The sequence below is a fragment of the Equus quagga genome, chromosome 3 (assembly GCF_021613505.1).
Source record: "Equus quagga isolate Etosha38 chromosome 3, UCLA_HA_Equagga_1.0, whole genome shotgun sequence".
Lineage (NCBI taxonomy): Eukaryota > Metazoa > Chordata > Mammalia > Perissodactyla > Equidae > Equus > Equus quagga.
Genome location: NC_060269.1, coordinates 5,061,544 through 5,080,200, shown reverse-complemented (window position 1 = coordinate 5,080,200; position 18,657 = coordinate 5,061,544). Strand labels below are relative to the sequence as shown.

General features: G+C 41.1%; 1 protein-coding gene across 2 annotated transcripts in view; it reads right to left on the bottom strand.

Moving 5' to 3' along the window:
• EGF (epidermal growth factor) overlaps nt 1–18,657 on the bottom strand; it is an 81,142-nt gene that overhangs the window by 15,700 nt on the left and 46,785 nt on the right. For both annotated transcript variants that reach the window (XM_046656709.1, XM_046656708.1), the window contains exons 12-18: nt 16,077–16,181; nt 14,559–14,782; nt 10,976–11,143; nt 10,139–10,288; nt 7,339–7,458; nt 3,408–3,524; nt 2,592–2,717 (exon numbers count right to left, since the gene is read on the bottom strand). In XM_046656709.1, coding sequence (XP_046512665.1) covers nt 2,592–2,717; nt 3,408–3,524; nt 7,339–7,458; nt 10,139–10,288; nt 10,976–11,143; nt 14,559–14,782; nt 16,077–16,181 — 1,010 coding nt within the window. The remainder of the gene's footprint in view (nt 1–2,591; nt 2,718–3,407; nt 3,525–7,338; nt 7,459–10,138; nt 10,289–10,975; nt 11,144–14,558; nt 14,783–16,076; nt 16,182–18,657) is intronic.

Here is an 18,657-nt window from a genome sequence, read left to right as displayed (position 1 = left end):
CAAAATAACAAAGCATGCAAAATATCCCAATAATTTTATATTGATCATATATTAAAATGTCAATATTTTGGATATATTGGATTAAATAAAACATTATTAAAATTAATTTCACCTGGTTCTTTCTGCTTTTTGTAATGCGGCTACTAGAAAATTTAAAATTATCTGTGTCACTGACATTCTATTTCTCTTGGACACGCAGGTCTAGAGAAGTAAAACCCCAGTGACTAACTCTCAGATTCTAGTTACTCACAAGCGTAACTCGACCTACCTGCCATGGACTGAATTGTACCCCCCAAAATTCATATGCTGAAGGCCCAACCCCCAAAGTGACTATACATGGAGATAGGGCCTATGAGGAAGTAATTAAGGTTAAATGAAGTCACGAGTGGGGCCTGACCCAATAGGATTGGTGTCCTTACAAGAGGAAGAGACACAAGAGATCTCTTTCTCTCTCTCTCTACGAGCCACAGAAGAAAGGCCACGTGAGTAGGCAGCAAGAGGGTGGCCATCTGGAAGCTGGGAAGAGTCCTCACAGGGACCAAATCAGTCAGCGCCTGTTTGGGACTTCTAGCCTCCAGAACTGTGAGAAAATAAATTCCTATGGCTCAGGGCACCCAGTCTATACAGCATTTTATTATGGCAGCCTGAGCAGACTAAGACACCACCCTACCAGCCTCAGTTTCTGTTTTCCCTCATGCACAACCTTCACTTAGTGCTCCATGAGGCTATTCTCCAGCCACCCCTCAAAGAAGACCTGTGACATCTTCATGGCTGCAATGCTCCCACCTCTTCACATTTCTGCCTAATAAAAACTTCCTCAAGCCGCAAGGTCCATCCAAGATGCTACTTCCTCCATGAAGTCTCTCCCAATACCTCAAACAAATTTTCTTTCTGTTCGAACTTCCATTGTAGTTTTTGCTTCTCTTATGGTGCATACCTTTCTTCACCCCTTGTCGTGGCTGTACCGCTTTCAGATCATATCCTCCTTGCGAGCAAGGACCGCCGTCTTCATCTTGGTATTCCTCGCACTTCCTAGGACTGTGCCTTTGTACTAATAGGGGTCAACTAAAGATTTGTCACATTGAGTTGCTATCCTGAATGGCTGGAACTGAGTCTTTTTTTTCCTTACTGACTTCCTATTATAATCTCTACAAACTGTGACCTTGAGAGTGAGAGAGAGCTTTTCCTAGACGCAAAACCAAAGATATCCTCTTGGCCAAGAAACACAACTACTCTCAAGAATAACAACACTTTTGTTGTGTTGTTATTGACATGCCAGGCCTGGTTCCAAATGCTGTATCTACATGTATACGTGAAGAGGGAGGGAAGGAGGAAAAGAGAGAGAGGAAGAGAGACCAGGAACAAGCCCGCTGCTTCCACGGGGCCTGAGAACTCCGCGCCACCCAGGCAGGCTGCGCTGTGACACCCCGCTGAGTGTCTGCTACTGGAACGAGGTGGGTTAGTAACACACGGAGAATCCAGAGCCGAATGAGTTTAAACATCCAAGAAAGTATACCTTCCTTTCTCTTCAAAGTAAATTAAATGTAAAACCTGTTTATCTAAATTATCTATGAGGCTGCTTCATTAGAGCAGTGACATTTTCCTGACTGACAGCCAAATATGTGCTTAAAGAGCATTTACAGATGTCTATGGACTCCACAAAACTAATCTGATAAAGGTTTGATTAAAACCAACCAGATCCTGAAAATTGGTGGTTGTGACTGATATTTCATCTTTAACCTCAACATGCAGGGGAAAGCAGTACCATTTTAGTTTCTTATCAGGGCATCTGCCCCTCACCGTGAAAAGATTTTTATGTTTTCAGAAGGAAAAGAAAATACAGAAAGAGACATTTTAAAGCCCTGTAAAACTTGAGATAACCACTTCACTGGGCGACGATGGCTCCAGGCAGGTCTTCACTTGCACAGTGATGCTATGCTACTGACAGCTGGAACGGGACAAGACATCCACTAAGTGAGCTCTCAGTCAACACGCCACACCCAGCCCTTGGCAGAGGACAGTGATGATGAAAGAGGTCTTAATCATTCTTTACTTGCACCTAAACGCCAGTGGTTTGACTTTCCCATCCACTGAACGTATCAAGAGGCACCCGACAAGCCCTCTCAAAGAAGCACACCTACTTTCCTTTACGCACACAGCAGTGACTTTCGCCTCACCCACGTCAGCTCTGCAGTTCACCCAGCTCAAGGGCCAAATTCAGTGACAAAGGAAACGCTGTCCAATTCCCTCCATGATGGCTCAAGGTATGGAGTATTAACGAGGCACGGTACCACTCAAACACCAGAGAAAGAATCAGAAAGGCAGGGGGATAAACAGAATCAGAAAGGCAGGTAAACAACCTCTGCAGGGTCTTGAAGCTGACTGGTGCAGTAAGAGCACAAGGGCACAAACTCGACTACACACCAAGAACTGAAATATGGCAGTGTGAACAGTCACGCAACTCCTTTTTCAGTCTTCACATGTGTGGCATCCAATTATAGCCTGTCTTTCCTCGGGCCACCACACCCATGGTATTTCGTGATTCTCCAAGATTGCCTCCACCCTTTCCTTTGGCACACACGCTCTCTTACCTAGACAATGCATCCCATCGCCTCGGTAGCCTTCCGAGCACTGGCAGACATAGCCACCTTCAGTGTTGACGCACCGAGAGGAGGGGTGGGGGCACACCGAGTTTCCCACCTCACATTCATCCACATCTGTGGACAAAACGATGAACTAGTGAATAGGCAGGCAGTCCTGATACCAACGAGAACAGCAGGAAAGGAAAAGTATAATATGATCACGCACTATTTACAGGTACTTTTTGCACATGTAATGCAAACCCTGCATCTTAGACACAAAGTTCACTTCTGAATCAATTTTTACATGTTTCTCATGTGTCCGATTAGCTAAGTATGTGTAAATAAGGCACTTCATGCCAGAGTTTCAGAGCACAAGGACTGAGATTTTTACAGTAATCCCTAACTTAAAATTTTGAAGCTACCAATATAAAATAGAAACCTATTCAGTACAACCTATTTATTAAAGTAAAACTTATGACCTAAGCTTTTGGAGAAAAAAAGTTTTGTGTTTTTAATGGAATTGATGAATTTATAAATTTGACTTGAACTCAAATTCATGCCTCCAAAGCTAATTATAAATTCTTCTTAATGTCAACTGAATATATCATGTAATTTTAACATAAACTCAATGTACTATATCAGCATCTAATATGTTTCATATTTTCTATACATGCCATCCATTATCTTTTTAGCTAACATTGAGCAATTTATTCAATCCTGCTGATTACGTAAATCCTTCTGGAGAGTTTGAATCAAAATGAGCTGAGAGAATGTTTCTGGTTCACGATTTCCCAGACATTGTGTTTATTTGGCCTTTGTTCTTACCAGAACATAGCTGTCCATCCCCAGCAAATCCTTTGAAACACTGACATATGGCCTCCTCTCCCTCTGAAACACACTGGGCGTGGGGATCGCATCGCACGGGACCACAGTCATCATCATCTGCAAACAGTGGGAACCCCATCAGATTATGTCCAGACCTCAGAGGAGAAAATAAGCATTAATATTCTGGCCTCCACAGAACATTCTAGCATGTCCTTTCCCAAGTTATGGGGCAGGTGAACTTCCAAGTAGAAACATTTTGTTGACCTGAAAGCTTTACCTATACTAAAGGATCTACAAGCCATATGTTTCCATTTACATGCTGCCAACAAATCTTTAGTCTTAAAAAACTATTTGGTGTTCAAAGAACCTTGTGTGGACTTATTTATAATTTTTTAAAAGCATTTGTAAATTTGAACTATAAAATTGCTAGGAGTAACTGGACTCAAATTTCAAAAGGCTTATTGCTTATTTGAGAATTCCCACCCATTATGACATACTAAAGGGGTCAATATATTCTCATCCACCACAGACACACAGACATGTGTGTATATGTTGCACGTAGATCTGTGTACCAACACGGCAAAGAGATTCAATCATAAATGCAATGAGATATAAATCATAACAAGATTTATGGTCAATTTACAAAAATTACATTTCATATATAATAGAATATGTATGTCACAGTGAATGTTTATTACCAAGGTTTATGCAGTGACTCGCAAACCTCAAGGCATTTTTCCAAAGTCATGAACCATAGAAACTAAATGCTGGAAATGGATTATTTTATTTCATATTCCATTGAAATGTAAACGCCCTGGGGGACAGAGATGCATGTCGAGCCCTAAACATGAGCAGGTCTTTTTTTCCCTTTAACTATTTATATATATAATCATTCTTCCAACGCCTCCTCTCTTTTGGAGTCGGGGGCATCTGACATAGCACAGTAGGCTATAAACTATCATCTGTCTATTCACTGGTAGGTTTGCTCGTCTGAGTCCAGAAGAGGTAAAAGCAGCCCTCCAAACTTGCCCATAAATTAAAGAAAGTTAAATGATCTAAGCAGGATTCGGGGGCCACGTGAAGGCAGACATTCAGTAATTGCATTTGATCTGCTTAGCTATTTGAGCAAGAAGATTTCTCCTGTGGGAACCCATGCCTTTCATGCTTGCTTGGTCATCTCCTGTCACTCATGGATAAGTTCAAACTAAATCAATTATCCACTTGATTCGGCATTTATTTGGAAGACTAGCTCCCAAATCACAAGGCTATTTAGAGTGCATGGTGGACAGTATCCAATTACACAAAACATTTCAAATCACTTGCAGAATTATCTTAAATTAGAATATGATTCAGGATTTATTTGGTAACTTGCAAACCCCAAGGCAGCTTTGCATAATGAAAAGCGACGGATATGCAGCTGGGGGGATGGGCTGTAGCCAAAGTTCCCTCTGCCGCAAACCAGCTCAGGAGGGAGGACTGCCTGCGCTTCCCGTCCCTCTTCTCTAAAGTCTAGGCGACGATTTCTGTCCAGACAACTTCACACGATTGTTGTGAGGACTGGAAGAAACAGTGATTTTTCAAAAAAGTCCTTTGAGAAGTATAAATATTATACATATCTAGATAAGGATGATAGAGAAGAAGGGTACTGTGACAGCCAGGATCAGAATGAGCCTTACCACACTAGAGCAGACTCTGGGGCCTTTAGTAAAACTAATGAAATTCATTCATTCATAAGCACCTACTATCTGCCAGGTCCTAATGAGGGCCAAAAGCACAGCGATGGAGAATATAGACAAAGGCTCTGCTTTCTGGCATAACTAATTATTGAGGTCCAGGTGTGATGAGCACGATCCTGAAACGATACCGGCTTCACCTCACCTGGTCTGGAGGCTAGGAAAGGCTTTCTGAGCAACAGCATGTTAAGCTGAGATGGGAAGGGCACACGGGACGTGGAGGGATGAGAAAGACCACTGCGGGCACAGACACCACCACCTGCATGCTCCAGGCAAGGCAAGCTAAGTGAAGCAGGCCGTGGAAAGCTGCGGGTAGAAGGGCACGAATTGAGGATGGGGAGGTGTGGAGGGCTAGTTCATCTAGGGACTAACAGGCCACGTTAAGGATTTTATATTTTATTCAGGAATTTAGAAGAATTCACAATTTTAGTAAATTTGACAAGGAAACTTTTTGTGATTGAATCTCTTTCCATGTTGTACACAGATCTGCTTGCTCCATATCAGTCTGCGTGTCCTTGGGGAATAAGAATATATTGACCCAAAATCTTATATTGAGTTTTCAAAATCTTTTTAGCATACACACTTCATTGGAACGAAATTTCACTACAAAACATAAATAAGACCCCTTAGCCTAACACAGGTAGAACTAGAACTCTACAGGCAAAGACAAAATAGAACATGATTCAGGTATGGAAAGATAAGGTAGTTTTCACTAAGACAATCAATTCCGTCTGCTCTGCGTGACGCAAAGTCCAGTCTCCACGTACGAAGCCACCACAGCCTGTTGCGTGTGTCTTCCAGTCGTTGGCCAGTTCATCTCTCCCCCATGCCACCCATGCGCCTAATGTACTAGCTGCCCCTCATGTCGGCCTTTGAGTCCCCGAAACATCCGTCTTTCACAACATGCTCTATGAACCTCGGGGGACCCCTAGGGACTTTGAAAAGGTTCTCTCTAGAGTTAATTTTTATTTCTATTGTTTTATTCTATAATATTCTTTGTCTCCACATCAGACTGTGACCTTGGGGACTGGGGCTATATTTAGCTCCTCATGCTATCCCCAGCACTCAGCACAGTGTATGGCAAACAGTCACTAAATTAATAACAGTTCTAATGTGACAATGTTTTCCAGGACTTCTTTTCTTGAAAAGAATTAATTATTTGGTCATAATTTTCAAAACTCTTTGGTCAAGTCACTAACAATATATCTTGGTCTCAGTTTTCAAATGTGTAAAATGATGGATTGTGATAGGGATTAAATAAGAGGATATATTTAAACTACCTGGCAAACTCTAAAGCTCCATACAAATTATTATTCCTAAAAATACCTACCTCTTTCTATTTGGTCAAAAATCACCCTATGTTCTTGGAAGGAGGGCTAAGAAGTCCCCAGGGTCTCAGACATTGACAACGTAGTCTGTAGACCAGAAAAGTTGGATGAGCACTTTGTTGAGTATCTAATGTGTAATGTGAAGTTCTCAAACTTATTTTTAGCTACAGACACTGTTAAAATAAACTCTTACTCAGAAATACAAATCAATAAAAGCTTTCAAAGTGGAGCTGCATTGATTGAAGGGCAGAGACGCAGAGCGTAGATGGGGTGGGGTTTGCAGAAACTCCGGGGCTCAGCTAAGCCCAGTTTGAAAACCACTGGCCTCATGAGTGAATACAGAATATAAAAGAATTAGGTTCCCTAAAGTTGACACATAATGAACAAACTATTTAGCATTTTGGTGATAAACGTGCAATGTAGAGGAAAAAAATTCTAACATTTGCTATTTGTGGGCCTTCTGGAGCAGCTGAAGCAGCCAAACTGTAATTGTTTATCAACTACTATCTACTTTTTGCACTACTGGACGTAAAGCTGCCGAGCCAAATTCCAAAAAGACTAGACGTGGATGGGGATACACTCACATCTGCTCTTTCCTATCTTTCACCTTTGTTTCCAAGGTAGATTTCTTCCAGAAGGTTCAGTCCAAAGACTCTCAAGGAGTCAAGTTCATGTCCAGGCTAATACAGACCCATCTTCTTCAGGCACACCGTTCAGAAGAAGAGAACCAAAGACAGTCCAAAGTTTGGTTTCACCAGTTTTGTGTAGATTTAGGCAACATTAAGTAGAGAGATAATTCAGAATTTCTAATAGGTAATTGTAATGGAAATTGTTGGAACAAAGCTGTAACGGAGAACTCATTAGTCATACCTGACACCATGATTTCAGCCACTAGCATTTGCTGAGATTCTGAAATGTTATCTTCACACCCCCTACTCCTGGATAAGATGTCCAACGGCGTTGTTTGACCACTTAGATCTGCTTCACTACCTATTGAAGATCAACAGACACAATTAAGTTATCTTTTATAATTCAAGGACAGTTTGATTTAACTTATATTTACAGCTGTTTGTTGGTTGTAAGTTCAGACTCATTCTTACAGTAAGAGGATTCAGGAAAACTGGCAGGGTCTTGATGACTTAGAAAACCTCGCCCCCTGTACAACACCCTGCCAGCTTCACTCAGTGCATTTGATGGTTGAGAGTGAGGGAGCCAGTAGCGAAGGAAGACACGACTGTTTTAGGTCCTGGAAAAAACAATGAGTGAAATACCAAAATGCTAATGAATGTAATCAGCTCATAATCACAGCCTGCCATTACTAAGGACAAGTTAATGGGATGATCTCTCCAACCTGCCTTTCATATACACTCCTTCTCCTCTAGGCTGCTTTCAATATTTATTTTAGTGCAATTTTACCTGTATTTAGAAATGTGGAAGGGCATAAACAAGCCATAATTTAACATAGGCATGGGACCCATGCAACTCCCAAGAACAGGGGAGAAATGGATCCCCTAAAACATTAAGTGTGGTCCGTGGATTCCTAAGATCCCGTTGCATAGAGTCCATAAGGTCAAAACTATTTTCATAAAAGGCTAATAACTGTGACGTTATTTGCCCTTTCCCACCATGTCAAACATGGATATTTTGGGCTAAAAGCAACGATGGGTGAAACTGCAGTGTCTTGGCACAAGTTAAGGCAATGCACCCAACCCTTCTAGTAGTCATGTTCCTCACTGCCACGCGCTTGCACACACACACAATCCAGTTCCACTTTCAAGAACCCATGATTCTTGAAATCTGGAAATAATCTTGAAATAATTTTCAAGTAAAATTATTAATTTTTAAAAATCTTGGCCAAGGGCTACCTGGCTCTTTACTATTCTGTGTAACGAAACAGGAAGTACACATACAACCACCAGTTCACACCCTGGAGCTCTGCCAGCCACCTGCAGGCAAAGCACTCATGCAGCCTCTCTTTTCATTGAACATGATTTTCACTTGAAAGAATGACTGATAAACTGCATCATTAACACTTGGGGATTTGGCAAGCATTTTCTCAAAAATGAAGTGAGCCTGTCACTTCAAGGAAAATAACACACACTGCTTGTTGCCAATAACAAAATTTGAGCTTTCAAGTGAAAAGTAGAATTCTGGAAAATTTTTTCCACTACTTCGAGCTTGACAAAATCCCATTACTCAAAGACTTTTCTGATGAATTTGACGATAGTAATTAATGAAGGCGATTTTATGTATATTAATGTGACATTTGGAAGGTCTGCATAACTCAGTCAATCAATATTTTCAAATGACCAGAACACGATGCTACAAAATCATGCCCACAAAATACAAAACACACCACTGGGCTGTAATGTAGCAGAGGACAAAAAGTTCATCGACATGGCTTCAGATTGCACTTTGCAACTAAACTCTGAGAAACCATCACCTGTCTATCTCTGATCTAGTATCAAAAGAAGATATACAAAAAAGGCATCAGAAGGGCCACTAAATAATCCTTCCTTTTCCAACTCCATGTCCAACTCCAGATTTTCACCACAGCAACACATTCAACATAGAAGCAGACAGGAGAACCCAGAGCCCTCTATTAAGCAGGACATTAAAAAGATATGTGTAAAACAATGCCACTCTTCTCACTATATATTTTTTGTTTTGAGAAATAGAGTTATTCCATTTATTTCCATAGAAATATGTTCATATATAATGGAGTCTAATTGTAATTTTAATAGAGATATTAAATTTTTTTTAGTTTTAGTTTCTAATATCATACATCTTGATAGATATAACCCACAGAAACAGAAACTCTTTGGGGTTCTCAATCCTTTTTAAGAGCGTAAAGGGGTCCTGAAGCCAAAAAGACTGGGAACTGTTGTCCTCAGGCAACAATTAACAGAAAGTTCTGAAATATCCAATTCTGGTCCATGGATAGATCAATCCATTTATTTGCTGTCAATCTGTCACCTAACTTACACCATGCCTATCAGACAAATATGAATTTAAAAAAACATTTTTAATAAAGTTTCAGTTCTCTTTGGTATAAAGATATCAAGAGAGGACTCCAAATGTGCCATGGTTGTTGGACGCACGTTCGAGGGAAGCGAATGGGCATAGCTGGTTCCACCTCGTATTTGATGGACTCTGCCCCCCCCCGCCTCAAAGCCACATTTACTATTTAAAAATGTGGATCACAAGCCTGCTCAGGCTGCAGTCCCTGCACTTGTCTGATATCCTCAAGTTATTTATTACAAAGGACTTTGCTTTTCCTATTAAGATAGTCATGTGTCATAGGGGTTTGAGGTGACTACCTCTAAAACTGAGGCTATGAAACAAAAGAAAACGTCTCTGAACATTATCCAAGGTGGTAAAATGCTGGCATTTATTTCCAAGGATGGACTACTCCACCACAAATGGGGGGCTGGAGGATTGGAACTTAAGACTTGGAATATTACCTCTTGTTCATTAATTTTAGAACTAGAGGAGGTCAATTGAATCTAGTCTGGAATAAGGAGCCCAAACTCATCGGGTGGGGGAACCCAAGAACTTGGCATCCCTAAAAGCGAAGAGCTTTTAAAATGGGCTAAAGTCAGCACAAGCATAGGTTTGATGTAGAACTATGTTTCTGAGCCAAGGTAAGGTAATTTAGCCAAATGATTACCTGCCAATATCTGATGGCCATTCAGAGCCAGACACATTTTCCCATCTGGGGCTTTCATAAAACCTTCACGACACAAACACTGAGCGGTTCCAAACCTTTCTTTGCAGGTGTGTTCACAGCCTCCATTTTGATGTGAGCAGGGATCTGCTCCTAGAGGGAAGAGAGGGGCATTCACATGTGGGCTCGGAGATGACAAGGGTGCCACTGATGCAAATCACGGTGTGCAGTTCTAGGTGAGAGAAACTCAGTGTATCTAAATGGAGCCCATATCAAGAGTTATTTCAAAAGAGCCACTGATTTTAAGAAGAGCTCAGAATGTTATTATCTTATGAGTATCAATATGGAGTATAGCCAGTCCTTCTGTTCAAGAAGCTCTTTGGGCCGACGTGTTTCCTATTTTGCGACTCATCTAGTGACATTGACAAAGGGCAACTCAGAAAGAAGAGCTACTGGATGCCCTTTCCATCTGCTTACTCCCTGCTGATGCTCCCTGGCCCTCTCAGGAGGAGGGGAAAGGCCCAGGTGTAGAGAGAAGCTTCCATTGCAGGGGTCTACATGGCTCCTCCCCACCCGGAGCCCTGCCCTGAGCACCTTTAACCCAAGAGACTTTGAAAAGGATCAGATAACTAAAAGGCAAGAAAAGATGAGATTGGAGGGACAAAGCCCAAACTCATTAACAGATTGTCTTAGTTGAAACAAAATCCAAATCTCAGGAAATCTTAACATCTGCCCAAATTACTGGGAATTGCAGCATCCGCCCTCCCTCCCCTGCCATCAAACAATTAAAACAGGTGCAGATTCCAGCCAAAGAAAGACCGTGTAACACGTCCAGTGTACCTGGTTTTGCCAATGGATGAACTATAACCAGTGATGAGGGCTTCAGCATGCTGCCTCGGAGACGTACCCTGTTTTTGCCAGTCCGCTTGTTCACCCTTATTACTGACGGCACAGTCCAATCAGAGAACCACACGTGATCCTCAAACACGGCCACAGCAAACGGGTGCCCTGGAAGCAGTTCCAATCCATTACATCCATCTCGTCTTTGCCATGGATACTTTTAAAAGGACAAGGCTTGAAACATATTCACACACAATTCCTACACTAAATCAATTCTTTAGTATAGCTGCCAAGAAAGGTACGAGACACCACCTCCACCTGCATCCAGGAGAACCCACATGAGGAGGGAACCTCATCTCAGAATGGGCGCCTGGTGGGCTGAGGTCCCAGCAAAGCCCATTGTCACCCAACATTTGGAGCGTGGGAGAGTGTGGGCTGATTGACATAACAGCACCAAGAAGGAGGCTAAGGCGGGAATGTTTCTGTGTTCAGTGATTCTGTCACTATCTATAGACTAAATTTGAATAAGTTATTCTACCAGTTTGCCTTAGGCTCCTTGTCTTTTGAATGGCAGTAATAAGTAGTAGACTAAATCCATAGGTTTTTGTAAGGATCTTTAAAAATCTGAGGTAATTGACTAACAGTCTCCTCAAATTCCCACATTGACCAACACATCTCCCTGCATTGGGTCCCCAGCTCCCCTCCTATCTCTCCCCCATCTAAAATTAGCCCATTGACTGTGCTCCTGGTGTCATCCTTCCGGCCTTCTCTGAGACCTTGTTCTCTCAATTACTCTTTTCATTTACATCCTCATTCTCTTCATCCTTCTAGCTTCTTTCCCTTAGCCAATTAATATCCTCAGCTCTCTCCTAGCTTGACTTCCTCATCCCCTTGACCTCTCTAGCGTCTTCTTGTCCCTTTCCTTCCCTTCTTAGCCAAGTTTTTTTGAAAGTTGTTTATTATCTGCTGCCTCCATTTCCATGGCTCCTGTTGACCCCTAAGTGGGTTCTTCTGACCCCACCTCAACTAAACCCAGCTCTCCATGCCACTGAACTGCTCTGATGAGATATTCCAGTATTTAGTAAGCTGGGAATTTTTTTTAATTAATTATTTTCAGATGTACATCATAAGCTGGGAAATTTGGTAATACACTATCTCAAGTGGTCAGAAGCCAACACTGAGGAGCCCCAAGTTGGGATCTTTTATCATGTCTATCACATTCTCCAGGCCAGTCTTGCAAATCAGCAATGGATTTGGTGGCTTAGAATGAATGTCTCCCCCTACTGATGCAAACTCAAATGATTTGTCCTGGTGACCGTGGGTCTTCACTCATCATTACTGCCTGACCAGGATCACTAAGATTCATTTTGGGCTCTAGATCTTTGTCCCAAATTAAAGCCATAAATGCAGCAAGAGAACTTTTTACATAGTATCGGGTTTTTTTATCGTGGTAAAAAAATGCATAACACGAAATTTACCATCTTAACCTGAATTACCCTTCAGTACTGTTAAGTGTATTCACATTGTTGTGCAGCCAATTTCTAGACCTGTTTTATCTTGCTAGACTGAAACCCTATACTCTAAACAACAACTTCCCATTTCCCCCTTCCCTACTCCCTGGCAAGCACCGTTCTACTTCCCGTTTCTATGAATTTGACTACTTTAGACACCCCAAATAAGTAGACTCATACAGGATTTGTCTTTTGTGATGGGCTTATTTCACTTCGCATAATGTCCTCAGGGCTCATCCTGGCTGTAGCATGTATCAGAATTAGCTATAGTTTTTCAACAAACAAATACCCCACACTAGACATAATCTTCCTTATTTTTTGTTTATAGAAGACCCACAATTGTATTTTACATGAAGAATGAGTTCCTTCAATCTTTACATTAAAAATCCTGATGTGGTAGTTGATAAGACACCACTTACATACCAGCAGATGGCACCCTAATGATGGGGATGGTTATTTAGATATTTTCATGTCAAATTTTTGATAATGCCCTTTAATAAGAAGTTGCATTTGTCAGAGACTACAGTAGCAATACAAATTATTCACAAAATATCTGCTATGCTTTCTGGTTTAGAATATGGTGCCTTTACATTCTGGTTAGAAATTTCCTTTTCATCTTCATATGTCAAAGCTATAATTTTACATTTATTTGGGCAGTGTGTTTTTTTAATAGAGTATGTCTCCCCTCCTAGACTCCATGACTTTGCAGGAAACATACTGTTTTGCCCGCCACTGTATCTCTACTTCCTATAATGACTCAATAAACATCTAAGTGCATGGATGAATAAAGTCGACAATTGTATACAAGCTTATCATTTATTGTGAATTATGTCTTTAATTTTTAAAGAAGCTTGGAAGTATGTAAATTTTTCGATTATGCTTATCTTGATCTATTTAATGTATAATACAAATCTAGAAATTCATTACGTCTACGACCAAAGAGAATGAGCAAAATAAATATCTTATACAGATTATTAGTTAGCTTCTTCCTAGACAAGAGAGACCATGTTTTCTCATCTTCCCAAACAATCATTTTCTAAATCTCCAAAGTACCTTCAACATTGCCCTGGCCCTCATTTCTATATCAATCTGTTACCAAATCCTCTCAATTATTCATTCACGATGACTTTTTTAATACTCTAATCTTCCACTCCACTTTTAAGTGGCAATACTCTAACTCAGGCCTTCACGGGCTGTTGACTGAATTAATTAACTACTGCAGCCTCATCACTGATTTCTTTCTCTCCAAATTCAATCCAACGCTCACTGTTGGATCCAACCCAATCGATACTGTTACCTGAGTAGTTACCCTGAGACACCCATCTTATCAGATCTATTTCCTGCTCAAGAACATGCAATGGCTCCCAGGTATATTCAGAATTAAGTTCAGTCAACATATCCTGGCAGTACTACCATAACAATTTTTGCAGCCTTATTTCAAATGATCTTGTTTTATGACCATCTATTTATCACATGGCCCAGTTCAAATATTGTCTTTTCAGATTCTCTGAGTCAAAATTAATCTCCCACTGCTATATAATCTCATAGCCATTTGTACTTCTCTTTTAACAGTATAGACTATATAGCGTTTTAAAGACATTTATGAAAATTCATGACACCGCATGCAAAATCTGAAAATCTAATAGTGAGAAAACCATATTGATTATTAATCCTTGAATATGAATGGGTATTCCTTAATGCCTAAAGGTGATAGTATCACTGTTGTGAAATGACATTTTCATAAGAAATGATAACAGCTGAACAAAGTTCTTATTCCTAAAGAGGTTTTAAAATTTTTAATATTTTTGTTCTGATTTTGGGAAATCTTGGCAAAGAGAAATGATTATACATCACTATTTTTTATCCAATATTCCAATGTTAAGGAAATCCTCACAGCTCATAAATCCCTGGAGAAGTCTGTCTGTTTGTCTCTATTCCTTTCTCACTATATGCTGGGGGGCAGGGGGAACGACAGTGAGTGTCTGTGTGCGTGCGTGTGTGTGTGTGTGTGTGTGTAATACATCCATCAACACTCAGTCAAGATGAAGAAATCGCCTATCCCAAAGCCTCACCTACATCGTTCTGGGCAAGTCTTCGGCGTTTTGAACCATCCAGATCGGCCATTTCTATCACAGACTTCTTGGCATCGCACCAATACAACTTGTCAGTTAAGTAATCAATCGTTATTCCACTGGGCCAGGCCAGATCAGAGCTAACTATAACCAGACGGCCAGTGCCTTGAAGGGAAGAACTTTCAATTCGTGGATTAATCCCCATATCAGTCCAGAATAATCTCCTTTAATCAAGAAAGCATACGTCAAATAAAGTCTGCACAAAAAAATTCTTCCATTCTTTCATCATTGAAAACATCAATGTAAATCACTTTAGGATAAACTAGAGTGGTACACCAGGGAAGAAAGAAAGCCAAAGTATAGCACTGTACATTGGACAAATAATTTTCAAAAGCGAAAAATTATCTTTTCTATGTAGAGCATCTTGGACGGGAAATGCCGAATTAAGGCTCAGATCATTGGATAAAAAAGGAATTATTCGTTTAAAACATTGTGGTGTATTACCAATCAAAAGTATGTTCAAGTGCATATTCTTAAATTAGCGTTTCATGCTGCAAGAGGCAATGAAAGCCTGCCAGCCTGTCTCTCTTCTCCGCATATGTAAACCTCACCGCACACATGAAACGACAACATAAAGAGAAGAGTGTTTTCATGTAGTATCCAGTTCTGTACAATGTATCAGTTAACTTGGTCAATTTTAAGTTCCATAAATCAGGGGCTGAGGCACATTTTTTGAGGTCAATATGGTTCAGTATCTTCTCATTGGCTTGTTTAGATATGGTCACATTCTCACTGTTTTAATCATGTGGCTGGTTCCAAATCAATTAAAAGTTACTATCAGAATATATTACACAGTATATATTATATACATATGTACACTAAACATTAGAGATATATATATTATTTCCAAAAGACCATCGTAAAATTTCCATCGTAAGTAAAATAAGGTTAGTTTTTATCCTTGCCTTTTAACAACTAGGAAGGAACGAATTATTCTCCTTAATTCTCTAAACCTAAACCAACATTTGTCACTAATTCACACCTAACAACATAGAGTCTTCTAATCTTTCATGATTTCCATTTCCTCTTGTGTAACCCTAGGAATGGCTTCTCATTTGAACTCTTCCTATGATTTTTCCAAATAGAATTCATAAGCCACGCAATCCAAATATCATCCTCTGCTCAGGAAAGCGATAACATAGATTCTTAAAGACAGCAGTTTAATGGTCATGTGTCTGATTAATAAATTACAGCCCACTTCTTTTCAAAAAGAAATTGAATTTGCTTAAAATGAAATACATTTTTTAATACAAGAAAAGAAAATCAAAACACACTAAAAGGATGAGGAAGTCATGCTGGCTACATCATTTCTGAAAATCTGAACATATCTCATGGATTTTCTTGGTTCCTGATTCCACTGACCACCTGAGGTCTTATGAGAAATTTGGAACACTAGCATCTTGACAAGAACCGTCCCACAACCTCTGAGGAAGGTGCCGTGTCTTCACAGGGACTCACTTGGCCATGGGATGGACAGCAATGCCTCGTGGCTGAGAGATGTCCTCCCGAACGATGATTTCACGGAATTTTCCATTTAAATCACTCCCTTCAATGAGAGCTTTCCTAAAAGGCATGGAATAGAGAGGGGCTTGGTACATCAACTTTACTTTTTAGACAAAAATACTCCTTTTCCCTGTTACTAACTGAAATGCAAAGATAAACATCCTAAATTACCCCCATGACATGTGAGCTCACGCACACTCATACACTCTCACATACAACTCAGGACATCACACCCATGAATTCTATATTTTCTTTTAAACACAGTCTTTTAATTAGCATCTCAATATCCATCCCAGGCAACTGAAATACACAGTTGAAAGGATAACATAGAGGGGACCATGTCAGTGGCCTGGCAGCCAGGAGTGTAAACACCACCATTCCTTTCTCTTCACACCCTCCATCTCTGCTGAAACCAACGAAAGCCAAAGGCCGAGGAGCAGAGCTGTCAGTTCCATGGTCACGGGTCTCAGAGGAAAGAGAGTGGACCTCCAAGACCACAGAGACCGCCAGCACAGGCACAGCGGGTGAGATCTATGTGGACTTTAATTTTCTCCTACTTGATTCTAAGACAAGTGGGAATACTGAAATATTATTTGCTAATCTTAATGCTAAAAAAAAATAACCCTTTGGAATCTGGCAGGGGAGAAAATTCTTGTTTTGTAATTTTTTTCATTTATTTATCAAAAAATCTTTATTATCAAGATATAGAAGTAAATATTTACTGAGCACCTACTGTGTGCCAGGGAATGGCTGCACACTGGAGACCAACAGTAAACAAACTCCATCTCTGTGAGTGAGGGAGAGGGGAGGGGAGGGGAGGGGGAAGCTAGGGGAGGGGAGGAGAGGGGGAGGGCATTATAACACAGAGACTGTAGAGAATGCAATTGGCAGACTCAGGGCAGGCGGCTGTGTGAAGAACCAGGGCTTCTGGCAGCTTCCTGGAGCAGGCAGGACCACAGGCAGAGAGGACAGGAAGAACTTCCCTCCCGACAATGTGCTGCCTGCTCGCCCTATTTCCCTATAGCAAACTGGAAAGTATAGTGCTCTATAATTCATTCAACAAACATCTGGAAAGGCCTGCCCCTTGTTCTTGTAGACAACATCTGCATGGCACAGTCCCGCACAGAAACACAAGGCAGGACTCTTCACTCCTTCCTGTTGTGCAAACCACCGAGGAGATCTTCTCCGGGTGGCTTATTTAAGTGCACTTTCTAGCCACTCGGTGGGGAAGGGGCTTAGATATTCCTCTCACAGGCTCCAGGTGGGAGGGAGGTAAAGGGAACACGGGTTCAGGGCCTGCGCCGGTTCAAGGACACCAGGCAAACCACCCACTCAGGGCCCTGGATAACTGGAAACCATTTACACTCCAGTGCCACTTTTAAAACATAATTTTATTCCCAGATGAAGTGGTCATGGCAAGGGTGCAGCTGGGGAGAAGGTATTTCTGAACTCAAGGTGTCAAATTCACTCAGTCACAACTGTCACTGTGCCTGTCCCCTTGGTGGGAGGGAAGGAATTCTGAGGCCACTTTTTGTGACCAGGGGAGAGAAAACTGTCAGTTCTGATCTTGCGGTTACCTTGTTTCTAAGTTCTTACTGTTTTGGGCAGGAATGAGGCGATGAGAATTGAGACCCACACAAGCCCCTGACTGTGGAGCTGCCCTGGGCAGGATTGCTGGAATTTACTTTCAAAGCTCCCAAGGGGTTCACCCAACAATACACTTCTAGTTGGTTAAGAGTTACTATATAACCTAATATCACGAGCTTGGAATCTCAGTTATTTAAATCCAATTTCTACCTAATATCAAGGTTTTCAAGCTATAAACCTCTCATTTCCAGACAAATTAAAGGTTTTCTTTCAGCAGCTGCCTTGAGAGGGAAGAGGACTTAAGCAGAACTTGTTATTACTGAAGTCAGAGAAATAGGGAATTTGCGGGCTGATTCTCCGGGAGACGGCAATGCCAGTTATGTCCCCAGGCACCGCAAGGGCAGAGGAACCATGGTGCTATTCATCAGACGAGGTTCAGACCAGAGGTGCCGGGCGCACGTGGGAACCGTGAGGAGACCCAGCATCCTCAGAGGGGCCGAGAGCTGCTGACACCTGCTGTCCTGATCAACATTTATCCTTCTAGGACAGCCACGTACAAGCTCTGTCATTACACGCAGCTGATATTTTAAATCTCCTTTTAAGCAGGATCAACATAGAGGAGGCCATTATTATGATTTTTATCATTATTACAACTGAAATTCCAGATCCACTACTTGCTGGCTGCCTGACCTTGGAAAAGTTATTTTACCTTTTTGAGTCTCAATGTTTTAATGTTCAAATCGGGGATAAGAAAACTTACTCTTTCGGGATTTAATAGTATCATGGATATAAAGCTGTTAGCACAGTATGCATTTCAGTTATACAATAAATAACCAGAGAATAAAGGACAGTATGGTTAAATGAATGAATGAATGAGTGAAAATGTGCTTAGCCTAGACAAAGAAATGCCATATTATTGATAACTGTACACGACACCATACATTTGGCT